We start from the raw sequence: 20,633 nt of genomic DNA, 5'->3' as shown, positions 1-20,633 counted from the left end.
TATCCTCTAGTCCAACGTCCGGAGGATTATCATTCCTGTCTTCCCGCTTCCTTATATGGGTGGGGCAAAAGTCTGAAGACGGCCGGATATTTTTTGAACGGCATGAAGTTAGAGAATCGAGCTTCGTGGTAAGTTTCTAGACCAAAAGAAACTTTCGTTTGAGGGGGTCAAAATTTTGGGGTGAGCAAGGGGGTTTTTATCAAATGGCAACCCCCATCTTGTGACCCGTCATTCAAAAGGGCATAATGAAAGAAAGCTTTTAGCGGAAACCGAAAGTCTCTAATTATCATTGAAACAAAATGACAGCTTAAAACCGGTCGAAAATCGGTATTCCAAGTTTTATCAAAGATTCGACTTGGAATTTGGTATCCGGGGGTTTTTGGGTCAGGAAAAACGAATTCGGCATTGGATTTTCAAAATCATTGCTTCATTTCAAAATGGCGGCCTAAAACCGGTCGAAACCAGGTTTTTCGGCTGTTAATTTTAATGGAGTAAACAATCTATCTTTAATTTTATGCATGCATGATAGGTAATACTTACAAAAAAAACTAGTCGGTGAATTCATAGAATAACCGATAAAATCAAGACTTTCATTGTTTCGAAAATCCTCGCTCGAAAACACACACACAGTCTAGGGAATACATATCACATAATCCATTCCTGAAGATCGAAGTTGAAGGGAACATATCGTTATAACCCCATCGGAACAACGTATTTCGGAAGCTAACGTGCATCTTGGGACGCATCCCCAGGAAACGGATTTCGAGCCTTCTCACTTTCCGTCCAACTGTTCTCAACTGCACGTGCCGATTCTTCATCCAGTTACCCAGGTTTTCGGAGCGATAAAGTGAGGGAAAGTCGAAAGCATTACGACCAAATTGAACGAGAGTAGCGCAAGAAACGGCCGAAGTCGAGGTCACATGGGACCGAAGGCTCTTACGCGCATTGAGAGCTCCCCTCTTTTTCATAAGTTTTACGAATGGACGAACGCCGCAAGATGAATGTCTCCTCTCTTCTTTGTCGTCTAGTTTTGTCTTCTCTTCGGGAGTATGGCAGTTGGTTCCCGTCTCCAAGAATAACTGGCAGCCCGTAAAAGAAGCCTAACAGTTGGTTCCCGCGGCTGCGGTGGCTAAAACCGAAAATTGATCAGTTAGTTCCCGGGCAGTTTACACTGAAAAAAAATCTCGGTGTATTTACTAAGAAAAGGGTAAAATTACCAAGAATTCAGGGCTCAATTTGATCCCAGTATTTTCTTGGTAAAATTACTATTTATGGAATTGGTAATTTTACCAAGAAATCTCGGTAAAATTATGGAACTTCCTCGGTGTATGTTATGTTAACTCGGGGTACGTATTGTTTTGTACGTTTATGAGGTAAAAGTTTCCTTATTAATATATCTTTCACCGATTATAAACTAAAATATTTGTTATATTGGTTGCTTACCCGAGGAGGGAGATGTTCACCCTGTCAGTTGATGAGACGTCTTCAATACTTTCTGAAAAATAAAGCAAACCATTTAGAACCATGATTGGTATGCCCTTGAAACATGCATGCCGCTTTAGTTTCGTTGCAATGGATGTTAAATCCCACCTGAAAGAATCCCGGGTTAGGATACTGAGCTGGCCGGAGCATTCCTGAAGGAGATTATTTTCACGAACCTGCTTCTTGTGATACTCTTCATGGTATATCTTCATTCATTTTCTTCATCAATATCTAAATAGGTATACCACAAGAAATTCATCTCGTCGAAGAAATTCCTGTGAACTGTTCGATTTAGACACTTAAAAAATGAATGGATTTTGATTCTTTTTCTCAAAAGTTGAGGCCACTCCTCTCCGTGCTTCAGATTAGAAGAGTTAGCTCTAAATAGTGAATTTGTCCGGTCAAAGAATATGATTCGATGCAACTGGTAACCAAAAATATACCTAAGAATCTGAGATGATCGTGGTTTTGTCGGGAGTTGGTTTAGTTACTCAATTTACAAACCTCTCGAATTCATGCATTTTTCTCCAATCATTGAGTTGACCAGTTTCGATCGATGTTAGCGTCTTCGTTCATAACAAGGTGAAGAAATGGTTCTGGGTCCACACCATTTCGCGGGGAAACCAAAGCCAAGAAGTGCCAAAACATTTTCCCCCCGAAATGGTCTAAACCCAGCACCATTTCTCCACCTTGTTATATACAGTTCGGGTCACATCTTAGCGTTTTTTCCCCCTTTTCTTTTCTCGTCCTCGTTTGTCATCCTTGTAACATTGTCAGTAAGACAACGGTAATTTTTATAGTCTTTCTTGCTGAAGCGAAGTATGTGCCCGAGTCAAAACTATTTACGTTTCTTTTATCATTTACTCTCGCGCAGCTTGCCTTTTGCCAAGAAAGTGCGCAATCTTGAATAAACAGGCCCTTTATACAATACGACTCACAACTGTTGCCGGTCCTACGTGGTCCGTGTCGTCTGCAACAATTAAAGCGGAAAGAAAAATAAAATTGACCAGCTAACCGAACCGACGAGTAAATCACTTCTCACTCCGCAACGGATATAATAACATTGAATGTAATTAAAGGGAAATGAGAAATGCTTCCCTAGTGAATATCAATAGATTCAAATAAGTTCGAATAATTTATTAAAAGGGATTGAAAATTGTTGGATTTTTCCGAAGGAAATCATCTTAGGCCCTTAAATTGGGTGTCAGCTTGAATCTGAAATCTCGGAATATACTAACTCGCATCAGAAGTTACACTATGTCGCGTCACCACTCATTGTAATGTTTTCACCGTATTTTAAAAACTAAAAGCACTTGGTTTCTGCTTTTTTACGCAGCTGTAAATCGTCCAAAAAGTGACAGGAGTATCATAATTTTTTTCTTTTTCCTAAACTTTAGTTTACTTTAGGTGGCAGCGCGGCTGTTTTGACCTCTAGTCTCACGTCTCAGCTTAGGGTGCATCCTTACCTTAATCGAAATTAATGGGTCTCAAGTGAGATTCTCTCCAGTTTCCCCCAGCACTGTTGCCATCTGAAAAGATTGATATTTCACTGTCGAATCGAATGTCCCTTCCAACGCACTTTCCACCCTCTTTCCTCATTTCTACAGGAGAGGAGGGGATCAAAATCGTCGAACTACCCAGATTATTTTATCGCACCGAAACTAGCTTGATGGTAGTCAGATCTAGAATTTAGAAACTTCCTGGAGAGTGGGGGGGACGCCACAAGGCGTCAAAGAAAATTTCGAAAAAATTCGTTTTTCAGCGGTTTTTTTCTTATCGAAACATTTTACCGCAAGCTAGTGAGGAACGATTGTTTTTTAAATTTTGTTTACCAGATCTAGAATTAACTAATCTTTTGATACAGTTTTTATTACCTTGTATTTCCAAAACTAAATCTTCCACATAAATGGCGCTACTTTTACAGCTACAGACATCGACTTTCGGGAATTTCACAATGATTTCAATCACTAATTTATTGATTTGATTTTATGTAAAATTTAACTCCAGGCAAGAGTTGTCTTTCCATCTTATCCGAATGTGACGTGACCCCCCCCCCCCCCCCAATCCATCTTTAAAATTACCGGAAACAATTTAAACGAATTTTATTAAAAGGTCCGAACCTCTTCGGCAAGTTCGGTCCCGGTTTGTTACATCAATCACCAACACCATTGGACACCGTCGTTACCAGATTCGACCAATCAGATCCGTTGCAGTTTCTTGTCACCGGATTGTTTCAAGCGGATTTTGAATTGAATCAATGCACAATCCGCTTGAAACAAGAGCTCAAGACTCTTAAATCCGGCGACAAGAAACTGCACTCTAAAGTCAACGCACCGCGGCATTGGTCCAAGAGGTTTTTTTTACCGGTGGCGAGGTGGTACCAAAATCACGCACCAACATCGCAAATCGGAAGTTCCGAACTCAAATAAAATGACGACTCGGAGATTCGGGCACGAAAGTAGTACCGAACCTCTAAATAAAATTCGCTTAATATCAGCATCTGTTCACTACACAAGGTTTACAATTTGTGTTTTTTTTGGTCATGTGCAGGAAACCGTTTCGTGTGCGACTGCCGGCTCTCGTGGGTGCAGTCGCTGCTGAACGAGACGCCGAACGAGCACATTCGAACGACGCTCGAGGAGCTGGAGTGCGCGCTGCTCGACGAGCTCGACCATCAGGCCGAAGACAACGGGCTGGACAGCCCCGAAAAACCGGCCCACCAATCCACCCTCCCCGTCCACGACCGGAAAGCTCATCACTCAGCCTCCTCGAAATACCCGTAAGCATCTACTTTCACAATATTTTAACCTCACAGAATTCCTGGCAGTCTGGGGTTTTTTTGGTGGTATGTTCATACCGACGCCTTTGCATACCCGCGAGAGGAAAGGTCGGGCTTGCCTAGTCTGGTCGGAATGGCTCGCCGCACACTGTGGTATTTGACCAAATGACCTGGCCAAAACCTCAATTTTAAGATTTTTTCCCTGGGAAAACTCATATGATATTCGGAATCTACACTAGTTTTTACTCGAAGAAACATGTATGTCCCATTTTTCAAGTGGCTCAATCTCCCGCGGAGAGACCACCAAATTACCTGTTTCACAGTGATTATTTTGATATGTTTCGGAACGCTACTCCTTGATCAGTTCAATTCGACTGTGCGACCGTATGAGGGAAGTTCCTACATTGCGAATTCGATGATGAACACATCCATTTTTCAAAATTTTCCCCATCGTAACGGTTTCTTCTCAAAATAAAACATGGTTTCAAACCCACCCATCCTTGGATACATTCTTTTCCAACACTTCCACCTTTATTAGCAGAATGGTACTGCTGTTACTGAAAAATTAAAGTATTATCTTACCAAGTGATGGCCGTAGCTTCTTTTGAGGGCAGGATAAGAGTCGATGTAGTTTCTTATTGTTTTGCAATTTTCTTGTAAATTGTTATGCCGTAGTAAGAAAGTGCCCTCCCACTTCTTAGCGAGTTCTTCGTACGGCTCAGATTGCCTTTTCAACCACGCGTGGTTATTTTCAACCTCCTCAGTTACACTTGTGAAACAGAATTGGCAAATCAGTAAAATACAATAGGTACCAATGAAATAAGTGCATTTTTTAATTTTGGTTTGGAATTATACCAGCATCTCTAAATTATAAGCATCAATTCATTGCAAATTACAGAAACTTTTGAACCTTACTTCTTCAGGTAAATATCATTCAAAGAATTGAAATCTCAATTCCTCATCGAAAATTATTTCTCGATTTGCTTTTCAGAGTTTAATTCAGCCAGAGGATTAAACCCCGAATCAAAGAAATTCGGTTTGATTGTGAGAACAGCATTGATGTTCAAAATTACATTCAAAATTGGTAAATGGTTTTTGGCGGGTACAGGTCTCAGTGCATACTATGGGCCATAGATGGAACTAGGGAGTCTTCGTGAGCGGCGTTAGAAGGGCCCCTCATACAAGGGGGTCTGGGGGGTAATAAAAGACTCCCCACCAATGGGGGACTGTGGGACTTTTCACTAAAGGGGGTCTGCGGAACTTTCCTAGCTCCGGAGGAGGGCTCGGGGAATTTCCCCAGCTTTCCCTCGTCGCGGCTTAATCGCATGGTCGTCTGCCGCGATTTGGACTACATTTTGCAATTAGGAACTATAAATTCTGACTCAGTATAAAAACTACGTATGAACCATCAGTTTCCTTATGCACATACGTGTTTTTTCGGATGAGCCAGAGTTTATAGTTCCTAATTGCAAAATGAAGTCCATTTATTCTTTGTGAATCCGTGCATTGATAGGGGGGCAAGGACCGTGGATTACGGCCGAGAAATGCGCAATGAGTCAGTTGGGCTGGTCACAGAATCGCGTTTTGATGCTTGATTCTTGAAGACTAGCTGAAAATGACAACATCCGTCCGATGAACAACTTTCTGCGTTCAGTTTCCACAGAGATAACGCACTTTGAAGAAATCGGCCCAAGCCGTCATTCTCCGCCGACTTGACACCATTGGTTTTTCTTCCACCTTGCCTTCATCCGAGTTTCGCGATGAGTAACCAGTAAAAATTTTTGTCTCTCTCACATTGATGGAAAGCAAGGGTGTCCCTACCGCGGTGGATGACGTCTTAAGCCAAATTTGTCAAAGCGCGATATTTCGGTTAATATTGAGCGCAGGATGTTGCCTTGTGGACAGATCTCATTATTCTTACTCAATATACAAGAATCAAGCATCACTATACGATTTCGTAACAAGCTTATTTGACCCAATGAGATCTTGGCTGCGGCAAAAGGGATTTTTCGGACTCCATCTAAGCTTTCTCGCCGATGTGCCCTTTCACCAGAACTCAAATACCGCAAATTTGAACGGGGTTTTTAGGGGTCTAAATTGTTCACCAAAATCCGATATAAATCCTTGAGAACTAAGCGCGCTTGCTAACTGCTAAGTAACAAATCACTCTTATAACAAATAATCGCTCTGTGACACCCAACCGCCACCGATAGCGATTCTGCGAGAGCTCCTCCGGCAGATCGCTTCTCTTTATTTCCTGCCTTGTTCCCGCAATTCACCATTTGGCAGGAGTGCACTCGCTACTTTTAATAAATTAAAACTCTAACAATTTCAGAACAAGCGCAGGGACAGGTTTTTCACGATTTCGGAGAGCCATCTAATTTTTCCTGGGAGAATGAGGAGGGAAAAAAGGAAATTCTCGGTTTCAATTAGAGAATTCTCTTCGCGAAGTCCGGGGCAGAAACAAAGATGCAGGAACAAAAATGGAGCTCCAGAAACAGCGATTTTGGCTCAGAATAATTAGTCAGCGTTGCTGTGATTATTTGGTAACATATCTTGGCAAATTTTCCATCAAAGCACATGCTGGCATAATCGAGTCCAAGAGCCCGGGCTTTGTACATCTTCAAAGGACTCATCAGGAAATTCAGGAAAAACTAAAGCTGTTAACCAATCATCATGGGTTTTAGTTGGGATCCCATCGTTTAGGGTGTACCCAAGAAACTTCATCTTTGTATTGGAACGCTCAATTTGGCTCTATTCAGGATTAATGTCCGACCCAATTCGTTCAAAGAAAGCTTTAATCTCTTCACCCTTTAGTAGGAGGGATAAGGGAAAGAGAGAGTCGTCTCTAAGAACGACTAGATCTTCGGGATCGTTGTTTGTTAAAGTGTAGATCTTCCAGGAGATCAAAATAAAGTTGCAGACGCTTCCAACGAGTTGCGTAAAATATGTCCCGCTGGCGACTCCGTTATGTTTGCGATAACGTTTTCTGGTCGCCGTTCGAATCGGAGTTTGGATCATGTATGCTTTTGTAAATTTAAATAGATTTAATAATCTTTTGGCGCTTGTAATGGAGCCGTCATTATACCTACGTGCTCAAATCTAGATTTTCTAAAAGAATGTCATAAGCTATTTCGATCAACCAAGCTGGTACAGTTTTGTCGAACTTTTTAAAATCAAGTAGGAAAAATAATTTAAGGTAAAGGAACAAAAATGAGTTGTAGAAACCTCGATTTTGATTCAGAACAATGAGTCAGCAGTTGTGGTCTTTTAGAGGACTTTCTCCTCGAAATCAAAAGGAAAAACAAAGGTATAGGAGCATAAATGGAGGTCCAGAAACAGCGATTTTGGCTCGGAACAATTAGTCCGTAGTCGTGGTTCAGGGTCATGGGTCTTATTTACCGGATGGATTTTTGTCGTGTTTCAGGGAGCAGTTAACCGACGACTACGACGAGAGCGAGGACGAGGGTTGGGTCGTCAACAAGAAACCGGTGATCGATTTCCCGGAGAACCAGTTGCCGTGCCCGAGCTACTTGAACAAGAACGCCGACGACGTCAGCAACACCCTCCTCAACTCCGGGCTCCAGCCCAGCACGGGGGCGGCCTCCCGTCTCGCCGTGCGTTTCCCGATTGTGTTGCTCGTCGCTCTTCTCACGTGCAGGTAACTTGCCGTGCCGTGCATTTTGAAGTCGCCCAGGCTCGGACTCCACGCCCAACGCCATCCAATGGAATTTTTTCGTCCAAGCCTCTCGCTGATGGAAGTTCCTGGCTCTCGCGCCGTCGTCGTGACGTCACCGAAACAGTCAACACGGATGGACCGCCGCTCGCGGGATCGTAACATGACGTTGAAACGTCACACTCACGTTCTCGAAACTTAAAACTCGTTTGGGGTTTAAGTGGCGGTCATCGAAACGTCTTCCTTCATGCCTGAAGTTCCAGTAACTTTAATGCAACAACTATGCGTTTCCTTACCTGTGGGCTAATTATCAGTGGCGTGGCGTGCTTTGCGATTTATCGATTGATCGGTCATTTAAATCCATGGAAAAGTATCGATAAACAGGGTGTTCGCAGCGAACACCTAAATAATCGATTCTTTACCACAGCTTCAAATGGGGAAATATCGATAGATCGCAAAGCACGCCACGCCACTGCTAAATTATTGACATTGACAGACAAAGAAGATATAGGCATGCATAGAGCGATCCTCTTGGCTGAAATGGGTGGTTCCTTTAGACTCAGGGAGAAAATGATCGACGAACTATAGGGTTTCTCGTGCACGGTTTGTTTGAGTAAAAGTTATATGAAATTTTCTATCACTCAAAAAGTCTTTTCGGATTCGAAAAGTAGAGTGAAAATAGAGTATTTCTAGCTAAAAATGAAAATAGGTTGTTCGAGCTCCTGGAGAAATATATCGATTTTTATGTTTTTTAGGGCTTATTAGAGGCTGTTACGAAAATTGACTCAAAATTGCTAAAATTTTCTGTTTTAATTTCTAAACTAAGATAGCTATTGAAGTGATCTTGGTGTCATTTTAAAGCTGGTGTAATTTGCCATCGATTGAGTGGTCTATAAGCTAATTTGGTCACAAATTGACAAAGTTATGATAGCTTGAATAAAGTTGGTATCCATAATAAGCTTACTTGTCTTCCTTACCGAGTAAGGCTCTGTTTCTTCTTTTTTTCCTTCAAGACTAAAAACACTAGAGTCAATCTGTAAAAAGTAATGCATTTGTAGTACTCTCAGCGGGCTGATTGTTGAAATTGATAGACAAAGCTATAGACAAAGAAGACAAAAAGGATTATGGAGGGATCCTATTGGTGGAAGGGAATGATTGCAATGGACAAAGGAGGTAGGTAATATACTAACTAACGTGAACTCAAGAGAGACCCTTTAGCTAGTCCATCATTTCCTCCCTTAGTCTATAAGAACCACCGGCTTCCACCAATAGGATTCCTCCATATCCCTTTTGTAGTTTTTGTCTATAGATGTGTCTATCAATTTCAACAATCAGCCCGCAGGTCTGTAACGAGCGTTAGATTTTTAAATTTGACCCATTAGTTCCGGAGAAAATCAATTTTTGGTTCCTGTTGCGTTCTGCTTACAATCAGCTATTGACGTCCGGGCCAAGACGCGCCACTGGCGAGGAGACCAAGTACATGATTTGAAAGACCCTATTTAATTCTATAGGCGGTGCATATTATCTTTCTTGTTTTAATATAATTTATATATAAAGAACTTATCCTGTAAAAGAAATTTGGATGGATTGTGTCTGTAAAAAACGGGAATACTGGTAAATTAAAATGAAATCAACTTATAAATGTAGGAATATAATATTTACTTTAATTTTCAAAAGTACAGTAGATATAACTTGCTAAAAGAATTTAACATTCTCTGATCGCGCAAGAAACAGCAACATATAAAAGAATCATCCATAAAAAAGGAGTCAAAATAGAGAATAAAAGTAAACAAAAAATGAAATTCAAGCACAAAATTAACAGGCTGAGAAACCAGAGCAAATAAGCCTTCAATCAGTTCATACAGAGAAATCTCTTGTGTCTATCTGATAGCAATCTTAGTGGTACAGTAAATGCAATAGTAGACTTAATAGTGGATTTTTTTTTTTTTTTTTTTTTTTTTGGAAGTGTGTCAGACTTTATATAGTGTGTCTGGGGATTCCTAAAGGAATTCGGCTATACGCAATCAACTACCCAAACGACCGATCTGGCTCCCCAAACCTGACGCCGTTTATCCCCCCAGGCTAGGCAACGTCACCGGAATTGACTAGACTACGCGACCGTATTTCTAGTCACTCCAGACGACCCTGCCAGACCTTATCAAAACTTACATGAAGCGGGGGTCAGGGTAAGCCCCCGCAATAAATTGCGGGCGGGCCCCGACTTGTTCCCCCCTCATGCAAAGATGGAAAATGATAAAGGATGGAAATCTACCGCCCCCTGCAGGCTAGGAGGCACCCAAATAGAAAATCAGGACTCAGTCCATCCACAACGCCCCAGTAGAGTCTGTGCATGTGAATTTAGTCCCATAAATTACTGTGGATCCTTCTAATAATTTAATGCAACGCAAAAGCGGGACGGTTCACCAAAAAAGTCACCACGCTAACGTGAGGCTGACACGCCGGAACTGCCAGTGGGCACAGCATCCTTAATAGTAGATACAGCAGAAGATACGAGCTTAGATGTGCAAAGAGTTGTATTCACAAACAGCACGGAGTAATTGTGTGTTGTAGTTTGAGTTGGTTTTTGGGACCTTATATTTAAGCCAAATAAGATTAAAGTCGTGGTGAACGGACTCTGAAGCTTGTTCACTATACAATCCCAAGCCCTGTCCCATTCTTTGACAAAAATCGCGGACATGAAAAAAAACCGCGTGCACCTTAGGAGTCACGGATACGCCTAATTTTAGATAGCTGTCTTTAAATCGCTCTATGTCTTCTACAAAGGTTTCTTTTAAAGTACGTGTGAAACAGCTGTCAACAACTTTCTTAAAATCTTGAAATACTTGGACGTATTTTAAACAATATGGAGAATCTCTCCTCAAGAAGTCTACTTTGTTAAGTAAGGATTTACATGAATTACCATTAAATTCGGCAGATCCGTGAGTCATCTGCCGTTGCACGTTGCATAAACGTGCCCAATTCACTGCATCTTTTTGATATTCTCTGTGCATATGGTCGTACACAGTGTTGGTAACACCAAGTAGTAAATGTAGCTCTGGTGGTGGAATTAGTTCTAGTATAAGTTTGTCTATGTCCGTCGTCAGTAGACAAGGATTTACACAGTTGTTAAAATTCTGCGCGTTTTTTTTGTCCCCTCCTGATTTGAGCCAGTCTGAAAAGTTTTGCATACAAGAACCTACTGTTCTATAGGTACCTAATTGTTCGAGGGTGGTTTTAGGTGCATCGCACCATGTACACGGGTGGCAACTAGAATGAGACATTAATCCTACGATAATATTCGCAAGTTTGAGGTCAGTTGCGATTGATCCATTTACACTACTCAAGGATAACTTCGACCATAAAATTGCAGTATTTGGATAATTCTCTTGCACATTAGGTGTAATGCCTAGAATGAAGAGTTTTTTTACACCGGAATCAACAAATTGTTTAGACAGCATCCCTTCATTATATGTTGCTTGTTTTTTTTCTTCTTTTGAGCTGTTTTTATCATCTTCTTCAGACTGTACGGACAGACAAACTTTAAGAAACCCCTGGCCTCCATCAATCCCAAACTTTATGTGCACATTTGAAATATTTCGTCTCGCCTTAATAAATTCTATTAATCGGTCAACATCATTGCAGAAAACGAATGGTTCATTACATTTTGTTTCAACATTTGATTTCAGATTTGAAAATTCAACTGTTTCGACGTCAAAAAAAGTGTCTAAATTGTGGGTATTGCGTTCAATATTCTTTTTTAAGTGTGGTTCAATGATATTTCTGTTTTTCGTACCAGCACGAATAGCTCCAGCAAAACGAAAAAGCGTGTTTGCACTGAGATTAAGTGCAACTTTGATTTTCTGAAAATCATCTATCGTTAACAAATATTTATCTAACTCTTTATTGTTTTTTTACGTTGATTTACATATATTTTGAGGGGTTTTCCCCTTAATTGAGAAAAAGAATTTACATTATTACCTAATATATTCTTTTTTTCAGTGATCAAATTTTTCACCGCTGAAGAAATCATTTGTTCCTTCTTTTTTAATGATAAAGAAGACCCTGCCACCAATGAAGTGAAGTTTTTCACAAGAGCAGTCGTATTGCATTGGTGTCTAATACCTGGGTGCAGTATGTTGAAGCAACTACGACAACGTTTTTCAGGGGCTGGTTTCTTTGTCCGACGACGACAGTGACGACCAGGTGTAACCTCATCACCTTTCGAAGTCGCAAAAATAATGGGTTTCAGTTGTATCGCACTTCCTTTTTTCGCAAAATTTGCGCTTGCTATCTCACACAAGTTACAAGCACACTGAGCACCATTGCTTTGAGAAGTTTCCTTTTTGCAATTAAGTGAGGAAAAATTTGGATGCTCCTTTATAATGTCACCACGGTAAATTTTCCTTTTGCACGTCGTGCAAACCACCCCCGGTAAGAACTTATTACGCGGATTATAAGTCGGCACTGACTCCTTTATTTTGGTCTGTAGATTTTCTGTCAAATTAATCATCTTTCCCTTTCCAAAACACAACAAACACACACAATATCTGTTTTCATCATGTGTCCTACGTCGGTTGAACCCCATTTTAAACACTGCAATTCCAAAAAAAATCGAGAAGAACTTGCCTAAACACCATGCAGTAGTGCAGTGGACAGCAAACTGAATCCAATGTTTGTTTACGTTATTGATAATGTTAAGTTGTTGATCGTGTGATTAGCAGCACTGCACACCTATGCAGGTGCTTGCAATAAGATAGTAAGCTTATCAGATTAACGCGATCATGATAACAACAATGCAGACTGCAGAGCCGTAGCCCCAAGTTTAGCTCGGAAGAAATCGACATCGGCATTCGATAGATAGAGTTCTTAAACTTGCTGGAAGTTATAAATCGCTTCATTTAAAAAAAAAAAAAAAAAAAAAAAAAAAAAAAAAAAAAAAAAAAAAAAAACGATACGAAAAGATGAAAAAAAAGAAAAATTAAAGGAAAAAACAAAAGATGAACCAATAAAGGGACCTTCTGTCTCAATACAGGTGGCAATCTTAACCCAGCACAAAAAGGCAAAACGCAGAGGGGTGGTTTTTGAGGTTGAGAGGTGCGTCTTGGCCCGGACGTCAATAGCTGATTGTAAGCAGAACGCAACAGGAACCAAAAATTGATTTTCTCCGGAACTAATGGGTCAAATTTAAAAATCTAACGCTCGTTACAGACCTGAGAGTACTACAAATGCATTACGTTTTACAGATTGACTCTAGTGTTTTTGGTCTTGAAGGGAAAAAAAGAAGAAACAGAGCCTTACTCGGTAAGGAAGACAAGTAAGCTTATTATGGATACCAACTTTATTCAAGCTATCATAACTTTGTCAATTTTTGACCAAATTAGCTTGTAGACCTTTCAATCGATGGCAAATTACACCAGCTTTAAAATGACACCAAGATCATTTCAATAGCTATCTTAGTTTAGAAATTAAAACAGAAAATTTGAGCAATTTTGAGTCAATTTTCGTAACAGCCTGTAATAAGCCCTAAAAAACATAAAAATCGATATATTTCTCCAGGAGCTCGAACAACCTATTTTCATTTTTAGCTAGAAATACTCCATTTTCACTCTACTTTTCGAATCCGAAAAGACTTTTTGAGTGATAGAAAATTTCATATAACTTTTACTCAAACGAACCGTGCGTGGGTTGCCGTTATTTAGTCTACTACTTACCTCCTATGTCTATTCCAACCACCCGCTTCCACCGACAGGATCCCTCCGTATCCCTTTTGTCTTCTTTGTCTATAGCTTTGTCTATTCTCTCAATAATTGGTCGCAGAAGATGCTAGCGTACGAGATAAGCTATTCTGAAGAGAGTTTCTATCATTAGGAGGGTTTGAATCTTCCTCGTGGTATTTGTTATGTGAAGGAGGAATATTTTTTAAGTATGATTTTGGTGCAATACTAGTTTGGAAATTTATTTTTAAGCAAATCTTCTGGTAAGTAACGTAAAAACAATAATAATTCATCAAAAATTACCCGTGATTTAATATAAATTGCAACGAATTCCTCCCGGAAAAGCGCCGACGAACCAGTTTTTTCAAGTATTCATATCATGTTCCAAACTACATATTACTCCTTTTCAGTTACTCTTCTTGCGATGTTTCTCTTTTGAGCAAATAACTTTGTATTTCAGTTCATCGCACAAGCTTTTCGTCAGGCTTATGTATTGCAGCTTACAAATACTTGTAATAGTTTAAATTTGTATTTATACCATGAGTCGTTTTAAAATTACTTATCTTGTGATATGAGAGCATTTAGACTCCCGAACGAAGTGTTTCGGGCTCCATTCTGAGCACTTGTAAATAAAATGACCACCTATGAAGAAAACACGAAGAAAAAGAGAAAAAAATTAAAAAGGCAGTCATAGGCAGAACTGGCACAACGTGCGACACAGTAATGTAGACGTCTGTGTTCGCAGTGACTGAGGCTGTTTTCAAAGGTTGTCGTAGTTTTTTTATTTTTCCTGCTACCACCTCATTTAAGCCTGAATTGCTCGCTCTTTTTTTGTACTCACACTCACACACACATGGATACCACATGTGCCAAATGGTGTAACCACACGGATTTGTCCTAACTTTAATGATGAATGTAGTTACAGTATGCTCTGCTCATTAATTTCTTTTCAAAACTGTCAAAAATTCATGAAATATAAGCAAGGTAGCCACATCGTATCCCACTATGTAGATTGGAACCAATTTCTCTAGCCGTTCTAAGGAAATAGGCTGCATTGAAAACGATCGTTGAGCAACAGGGGCAGAAATCATCATCATCCAAATTAAAAGAAAAAATACAGAAAAGTCGCTATAATTTTTGATTTACTTCGGTAAAGTTGTTGCAGTAAGAAAAGGACCCGAGAATTAATAAACCCATGGAAAGATAAATCATTGAAATGTTTTTGATATATGAAGGTCGTTAGGATGATTTTACACTTACGTAACATCCAAAAAAAGCGAATTTTAGCTGTGATCAGCTGCCTCCAGACTTTTAGGCCGGACTTATCTTTGTGTTTTTTAAGAAGACTGCATATAACCAGATCTTTTATAAACACAATTTTTTGGGAAAATTCCCTCTTATGATTAACAAAAATGCTAAATCCCCACTTCCATACTAAATTTATCTAGCCGATATCCCCCTCTCACGGGTACTTGTTTCTCTCGGAGGATGTTTCACCGCTACAACCTTCATTTAAGGAGAATTTGTTTGATATCATCTTATTCAACGAGGCTTTTTATTCTTCCTTTACGTTTGTCCAATCCTTTTTTCTATTCCCTAAATTTTGTCGATGTTTCTCTTTTCTTCTGCAAGATGATTATTAAAGTTACATGTTCGTCCGGTTGACAAGATCAGACTTAGATGGACTGAAGCTATTTGATGTGTCGGCTGTGTTAACCTAACGCCCAAGAACGCTGTTGCAAACCTTTCATCGGGTCAATCAATCGACAAGTCGAAAACACCTTGTGCTAGCCGATATTCAATAGATTATTCGACGGGATATAGACCACGCAATGATGTTTTTATTGTTAGATCGTCACAGGACTTATCACATAGCTTACTTTTACCTTCAGTTGAACTTGTCGAATAGACAAACGGAATCGCCCGTTGGTTTTCTTCTATCTTGTTTTCTGTAATGAGACAACTCGGACACCTTTTAAATTCGTTTCTTAGACCATGACTTCTTTAAACCTTATGCAAGCAAAATGGTGTTTTTATGATATTGTCGTAATCAAAATCATCAAAGAAGTACTTTTTATTGCTTTTATCCTATGACGAATGTATTCTAAAATTTTCTATGTTAGGACAGCATTCAGAAATACGTAAGGAATTTCGTAGGATTAATTTTTTGGGGTAAAACGCGGAACCGTCAAGATAATAATGTTCGGTTTACTTAATAGTAACCTCCACGAAATCTAATGCTTTGTGGTCAAAATTGAAGCTAGTCAAGAAAAGTAGCCAATATATTTCACTTAATCACCTATTTTTTGTATGCTGTAATTTTCGTGTATCAATCACGGTTTCACTTTCTGTCAGTTCATTACTTGATACTGTATGTAAGTACTGTAAATAAAGCGAGCTTCTTTCCTTTGGTCCACATACATGAATGGCTCAAAGCAATAAACCCAGTTTTGATGCACATTTGCTTTGAATATCTGCATTTCTGCTATAGGCTTCGTACGCTGTATTCTCCGCATCATCATTCCTCTTGTTTTGTGCTCTTTCTATTATTTTATATGTTCTTTCGAATTTGTAAATTTTATTTGGCCCTTGTAAAATATTTTTATATTTAAAAAATCAATCCTTTCGAATAAAGTTCCCCTCTTGTTAACATTCATCAATCAACTGGTGTAGTGTGATTCTTTATTTTACAAGTTCTTTGGAGAAAAATCCCAATTTACCCCTTGACCCGATAGAAAATGGGTCTAGCTGTGAGATTGGACAGAGGGGTTGTCCGGGCACCAAACTTTTCTACTCAGAATCCTACAGGAAACCCATAGCGGGCCGCCACAACATTAGCCTTTTGAACAAAAACTTCTGTCATACTTAAAATCCTACTAGCCAGACAAACATCAGTTAGATGCCACTATGGTGCCCAACTAATAGGTAAAATAGTTATATTTTATGGAATCACCTGCGCTGCGTGGAGGGTGATGAGCACTGATCTCATCCCCAAGTCGGCGGCTCACGAATGAACTGGTTGGAGAGTAATGAACACTAGCTTTGTCCTCTTAGTGGGTAGTTGAATGACTCACTTGACCCTGCCATCGCATCTATGCAGTGGCACACACAAGCACCTCCTCCAGAGGCTCTTAATTGACTCGGAAATTGCATGACGATCCCCCTCTTAAGAATCATTTGCGTCAAAACACGGCGTTTTTGGACGAAGACGATTTTTTGTTTTAGTAATTAGGCTTTAAGTTAAATCCTCATTAGTGCGCTCACATTCGGCAGCTGCTAATAATAGTAATACCTCGCGTCTTTTGAGCGCTCAACTAATGGATGTTATCTGGTTCCCCCCGCCTTTTAATAAGCATCGGAGGTCCCATAGTGAAGCGCAGCCATTAAACCCTCCTCCGAAGGAGCGGCAGGGAGACCCGTGCTCTTGACGGAGTGCTCTTCAATTAGTGGGAAGTGAAGTCGGGTACTTCACTAGCCCCAATCATAGCTCTAGACTTTTTATCATAATTTCATATTCTTTCTCTCCCCGTATTTTCATTCGGCTCTCCTCTGTCGGGGAAAATGAGAGGAATGCAAAAGATCCACCCTCCGCCCGCAGGCCGTTGGAGCATTTTCTTTGAATTTTCAATCGAGTCCGCATAGCTTATGGCTCCGATACCGGATGCCGTATCCTCTCATTATTCCCGAGATTCCTTATGTTCAAACATTCGGGTTTTGCCGTCTGTATTCAACGTGGCAAGCCGTAATTTGAGGGATGCAAATGATCTGCGCATCCAGACAGCTTTTTACTGGGGTTGCCGCCCCGTTCCCTGTGACATACACTGGAAAAAAGAAACACATTGGATCTAGAGTCCAGGCTCTTGAAAACATTGACGAGATAAAGGGACTCTTGATTCAATCAGATTTAAGCTCAAATCAAAAGGAAATCCGTTCAAATTAAGAGGCTTGGTTCTTGATTTAAGCTTAAATCTGATTGAATCAAGAGTATTTTTTCTTGTCGATGTTTTTAAGAGTGTGGACTCTAGATCCAATGTGTTTTTTTTCCAGTGTATTTACGACTTGAGATTTTATTTCGTAGCAGAACGAGGTTGTAATTGTTTAAATCAAAGCACCTTTGATGACGTGATTATCAACCAGGTCCCGCTTTAGGCTATTTGGGGGTCTTATAAGTAAATGATTTTTGTAAGCTTTACCCCTCTCTAATTTCCCATCCTAACTTATTTAGCAAAGATTGAGAATCTGCTGCAGCATGTGGCCGTGCGTTATCATGCAGCAATAAAACTTGGTGCGTCTAAAGTCCCGGACGTTTATGCTTAATCCGTGTTCAAAATTTTTCCCGTACCTCGCAATATTTTTCAGAATCTATTGTCTCACCGCGTGGCAAATGCTCAACTAATAATATTAACCCCTTGAACATCCCAAAACACTGTTGCCACAATTATACGCGTTTTCCTTGATTTTCTTGGTTTTCCAGATTATCTATGATTTTCTTGGACAGACCTCGTCTGTTGCTTTTCAGCTCGTTTGGACCAAGCTGAACCCGCGGAGTGAAGAAGTGCCTGCGGGCATACCTCAATATCTTGGCAACCACTGATCCAAATTTAAAAAAAAACCAGAGCTCGCCAGGAAGCTGAAAACGTTCCTAGAAGCACGTCTTCACTGATTTGTTCTAACCACACTACTCGTGGAGAAATTAAATAGGAAAACTTTATTTTGGAATGACCCTCGAAGTTCATCTAGCGCGAGTCTTCTTAGGGGCACATGCATTCATACTGAACTTGTTGAGAGTTTAACTTTTTCTAGCGACCAACCAATTAAATTCAGTCCGCATTTTCCTACTGCGTTACTAATGGCATAGATGATAATTTTATCATATGCATATGTTTGTTACTTTGTCAAAGTTGAAGACCTATAATCGAATTGAAATATTGTCTCCAAAGAGTTTCATATAACGGTGAATGTTTTTCAATAGATTCGCAAGTTAGAAAACGACACTGGTTACGCGTCACCAGAGGTTTCATTTCTAACCTTCCTTGAAATAAAGTAAAATACGCTTGTGATCGGTGGGGGTTCGGCAAATTTTTTCCCATTCTCTGCCGTGCGGCATAAAAGTAAAATTAACCAAAAATGAGCTGTTGAAAAGCTGAAATTCTCAAAAGTACACCTACTATATTATTCCGTTAAAAAAAATTCTACGCATATTAATGTAATGGATTGATATCTAATTGTGAGTGGTGCATGGGTGTAACACCCGTAGAAGTATAGGCTTTTCATCTCAGTTAAATGGATGAATACAACAAGCAAATTACGAGTTCGAGTACATACATTTTTGTTTATAATGTGTTTGAACCGTCCAATCTGACGGTCGTTTTATTTTAGGCATCGCAGCATAAAAAATGGATTTGTAACAAATGTTTGACCGATTTCAATACACATACAGAAAGAGTTTAAGCTGTAATACTTGCGTATCAATGATTTACTTCACATCTTCATCTTCTGTCTCCTTTCGTTCGGAACAATTATACATTTCAATTATATTTAATGTTTGCACCTTTTATTTCTTTTTTTATAAAAAAATTCTTACAGTATCCGTAATTCTTGATCAAAATCATGACGAAGAAAAGCAAGTGTCGCACAAGATGTTTTTAATATGTATGTGTTTATGTTTTTGCGGCAGGTTGCCCGCAGCTTGTCGGAGCAGGGCTAACATCATTACCATTAACGCATAAATTACTGTTCAGAGATTTTAATTGTAACCTCAAGACCTACCCGTACGGAGGCGGCCGGAAAGCAGTTAGCTTCCTGGCGTTATTCCTTTCTTTAGCTTCCGCGTTCATATTCCCGCACGTATTGCGCAGCTTAGTCGACAGTCTTGGTTATTTAATTTTAGAAATCGATCTATTTCTTACATATCGAATGTATTTCCATACTTTAAGTGCATGGCACTGCCATAAAACTTAATTTGTTTTCTGACATTATCAATAACTGCCAAATACCAATGTTAATGCTTAACATTGACAGGCAGTAAAAAAAACGGCGCTCCAAAATCTTCAAACAAGTCAAAGGCACTGTTTTTATTTTGCACTCCATTTCCATGAATATCCATGGTTAACAGGTTATCGGTCGATAACAGTCGTTTTGACTTTAATTTTAAGACTTGAAGATGATTTTTGGGACGAAAATCTCTCGATGAATCATCCATAGACTGAAACTTTGATTTTCCAAAAAAATAATTCAACCTAAGGGTAACATTCGAAATACATCGATCGCACCCGATGTGCATTGCATATAAGCTGAAGAGACATACATTCAGTTCTCTCCATTTTGAGTATCAGTGTAAAGGCAATGCGTTCGCTCTGAAGCCTCTATCTTGTGTGATCTGGTGGAATCTCGTCGTTTTATCATTCAGAAATCAGCGCTCAAATTAGACATCACCATTTGGACTACATTTTGCAATCAGGATAACTATAAATTCTGACTCAGTATAAAAACAACGTATGAACCATCAGTTTCCTTATGCACATACGTGTTTTTTCGGATGAGCCAGAATTTATTTTTACCATCAGTTTCCTTATGCACATACGTGTTTTTTCGGATGAGCCAGAATTTATATTTCCTAATTGCAAAACTAAGTCCATTTCGCACCACATCTTCGTAAACCAGCCGCTGCACACCACCGGGAAGTCAAATGGTACTTGTACATCATTGAGCTATTTTGATTTTATCATTGAAGACGAGTAATATGACTTTAGAGGGTCAAGTCACCCTCTCGAATAAATGACGCTTCGACGTAAATGATCTAGTTGCGCAAACAGATAATAATTGATAAATTTCATACTTGCCTTACGCTAGCTCCAAGCTCTCTCATGTGCGAAAATTGGATGTTAGCTTTTTATATTTGACAATGCCGCACCACCCTTCTGCTCCCGGAGCTATTTTTATTCCTCGACAACAGATTAATTTTATTCACGAGAACTCGGTT

General features: G+C 39.7%; 1 protein-coding gene across 1 annotated transcript in view; it reads left to right on the top strand.

The window, feature by feature from the left end:
• The window catches only part of Con (leucine rich repeat protein connectin), a 123,103-nt gene extending 106,788 nt beyond the window's left edge, over positions 1-16,315 (top strand). Inside the window, exons 5-6 of the mRNA XM_072298347.1 lie at positions 4,033-4,261; positions 7,689-16,315. Of these exons, the coding sequence (XP_072154448.1) occupies positions 4,033-4,261; positions 7,689-7,926 (467 nt within the window). The 3' untranslated portion in view covers positions 7,927-16,315. The remainder of the gene's footprint in view (positions 1-4,032; positions 4,262-7,688) is intronic.
• Positions 16,316-20,633: the final 4,318 nt, after the last annotated feature.

The sequence above is a fragment of the Bemisia tabaci genome, chromosome 3 (genome assembly GCF_918797505.1).
Source record: "Bemisia tabaci chromosome 3, PGI_BMITA_v3".
Classification (NCBI taxonomy): Eukaryota; Metazoa; Arthropoda; class Insecta; order Hemiptera; family Aleyrodidae; genus Bemisia; species Bemisia tabaci.
This window is presented reverse-complemented; position numbering and strand designations above follow the sequence as displayed.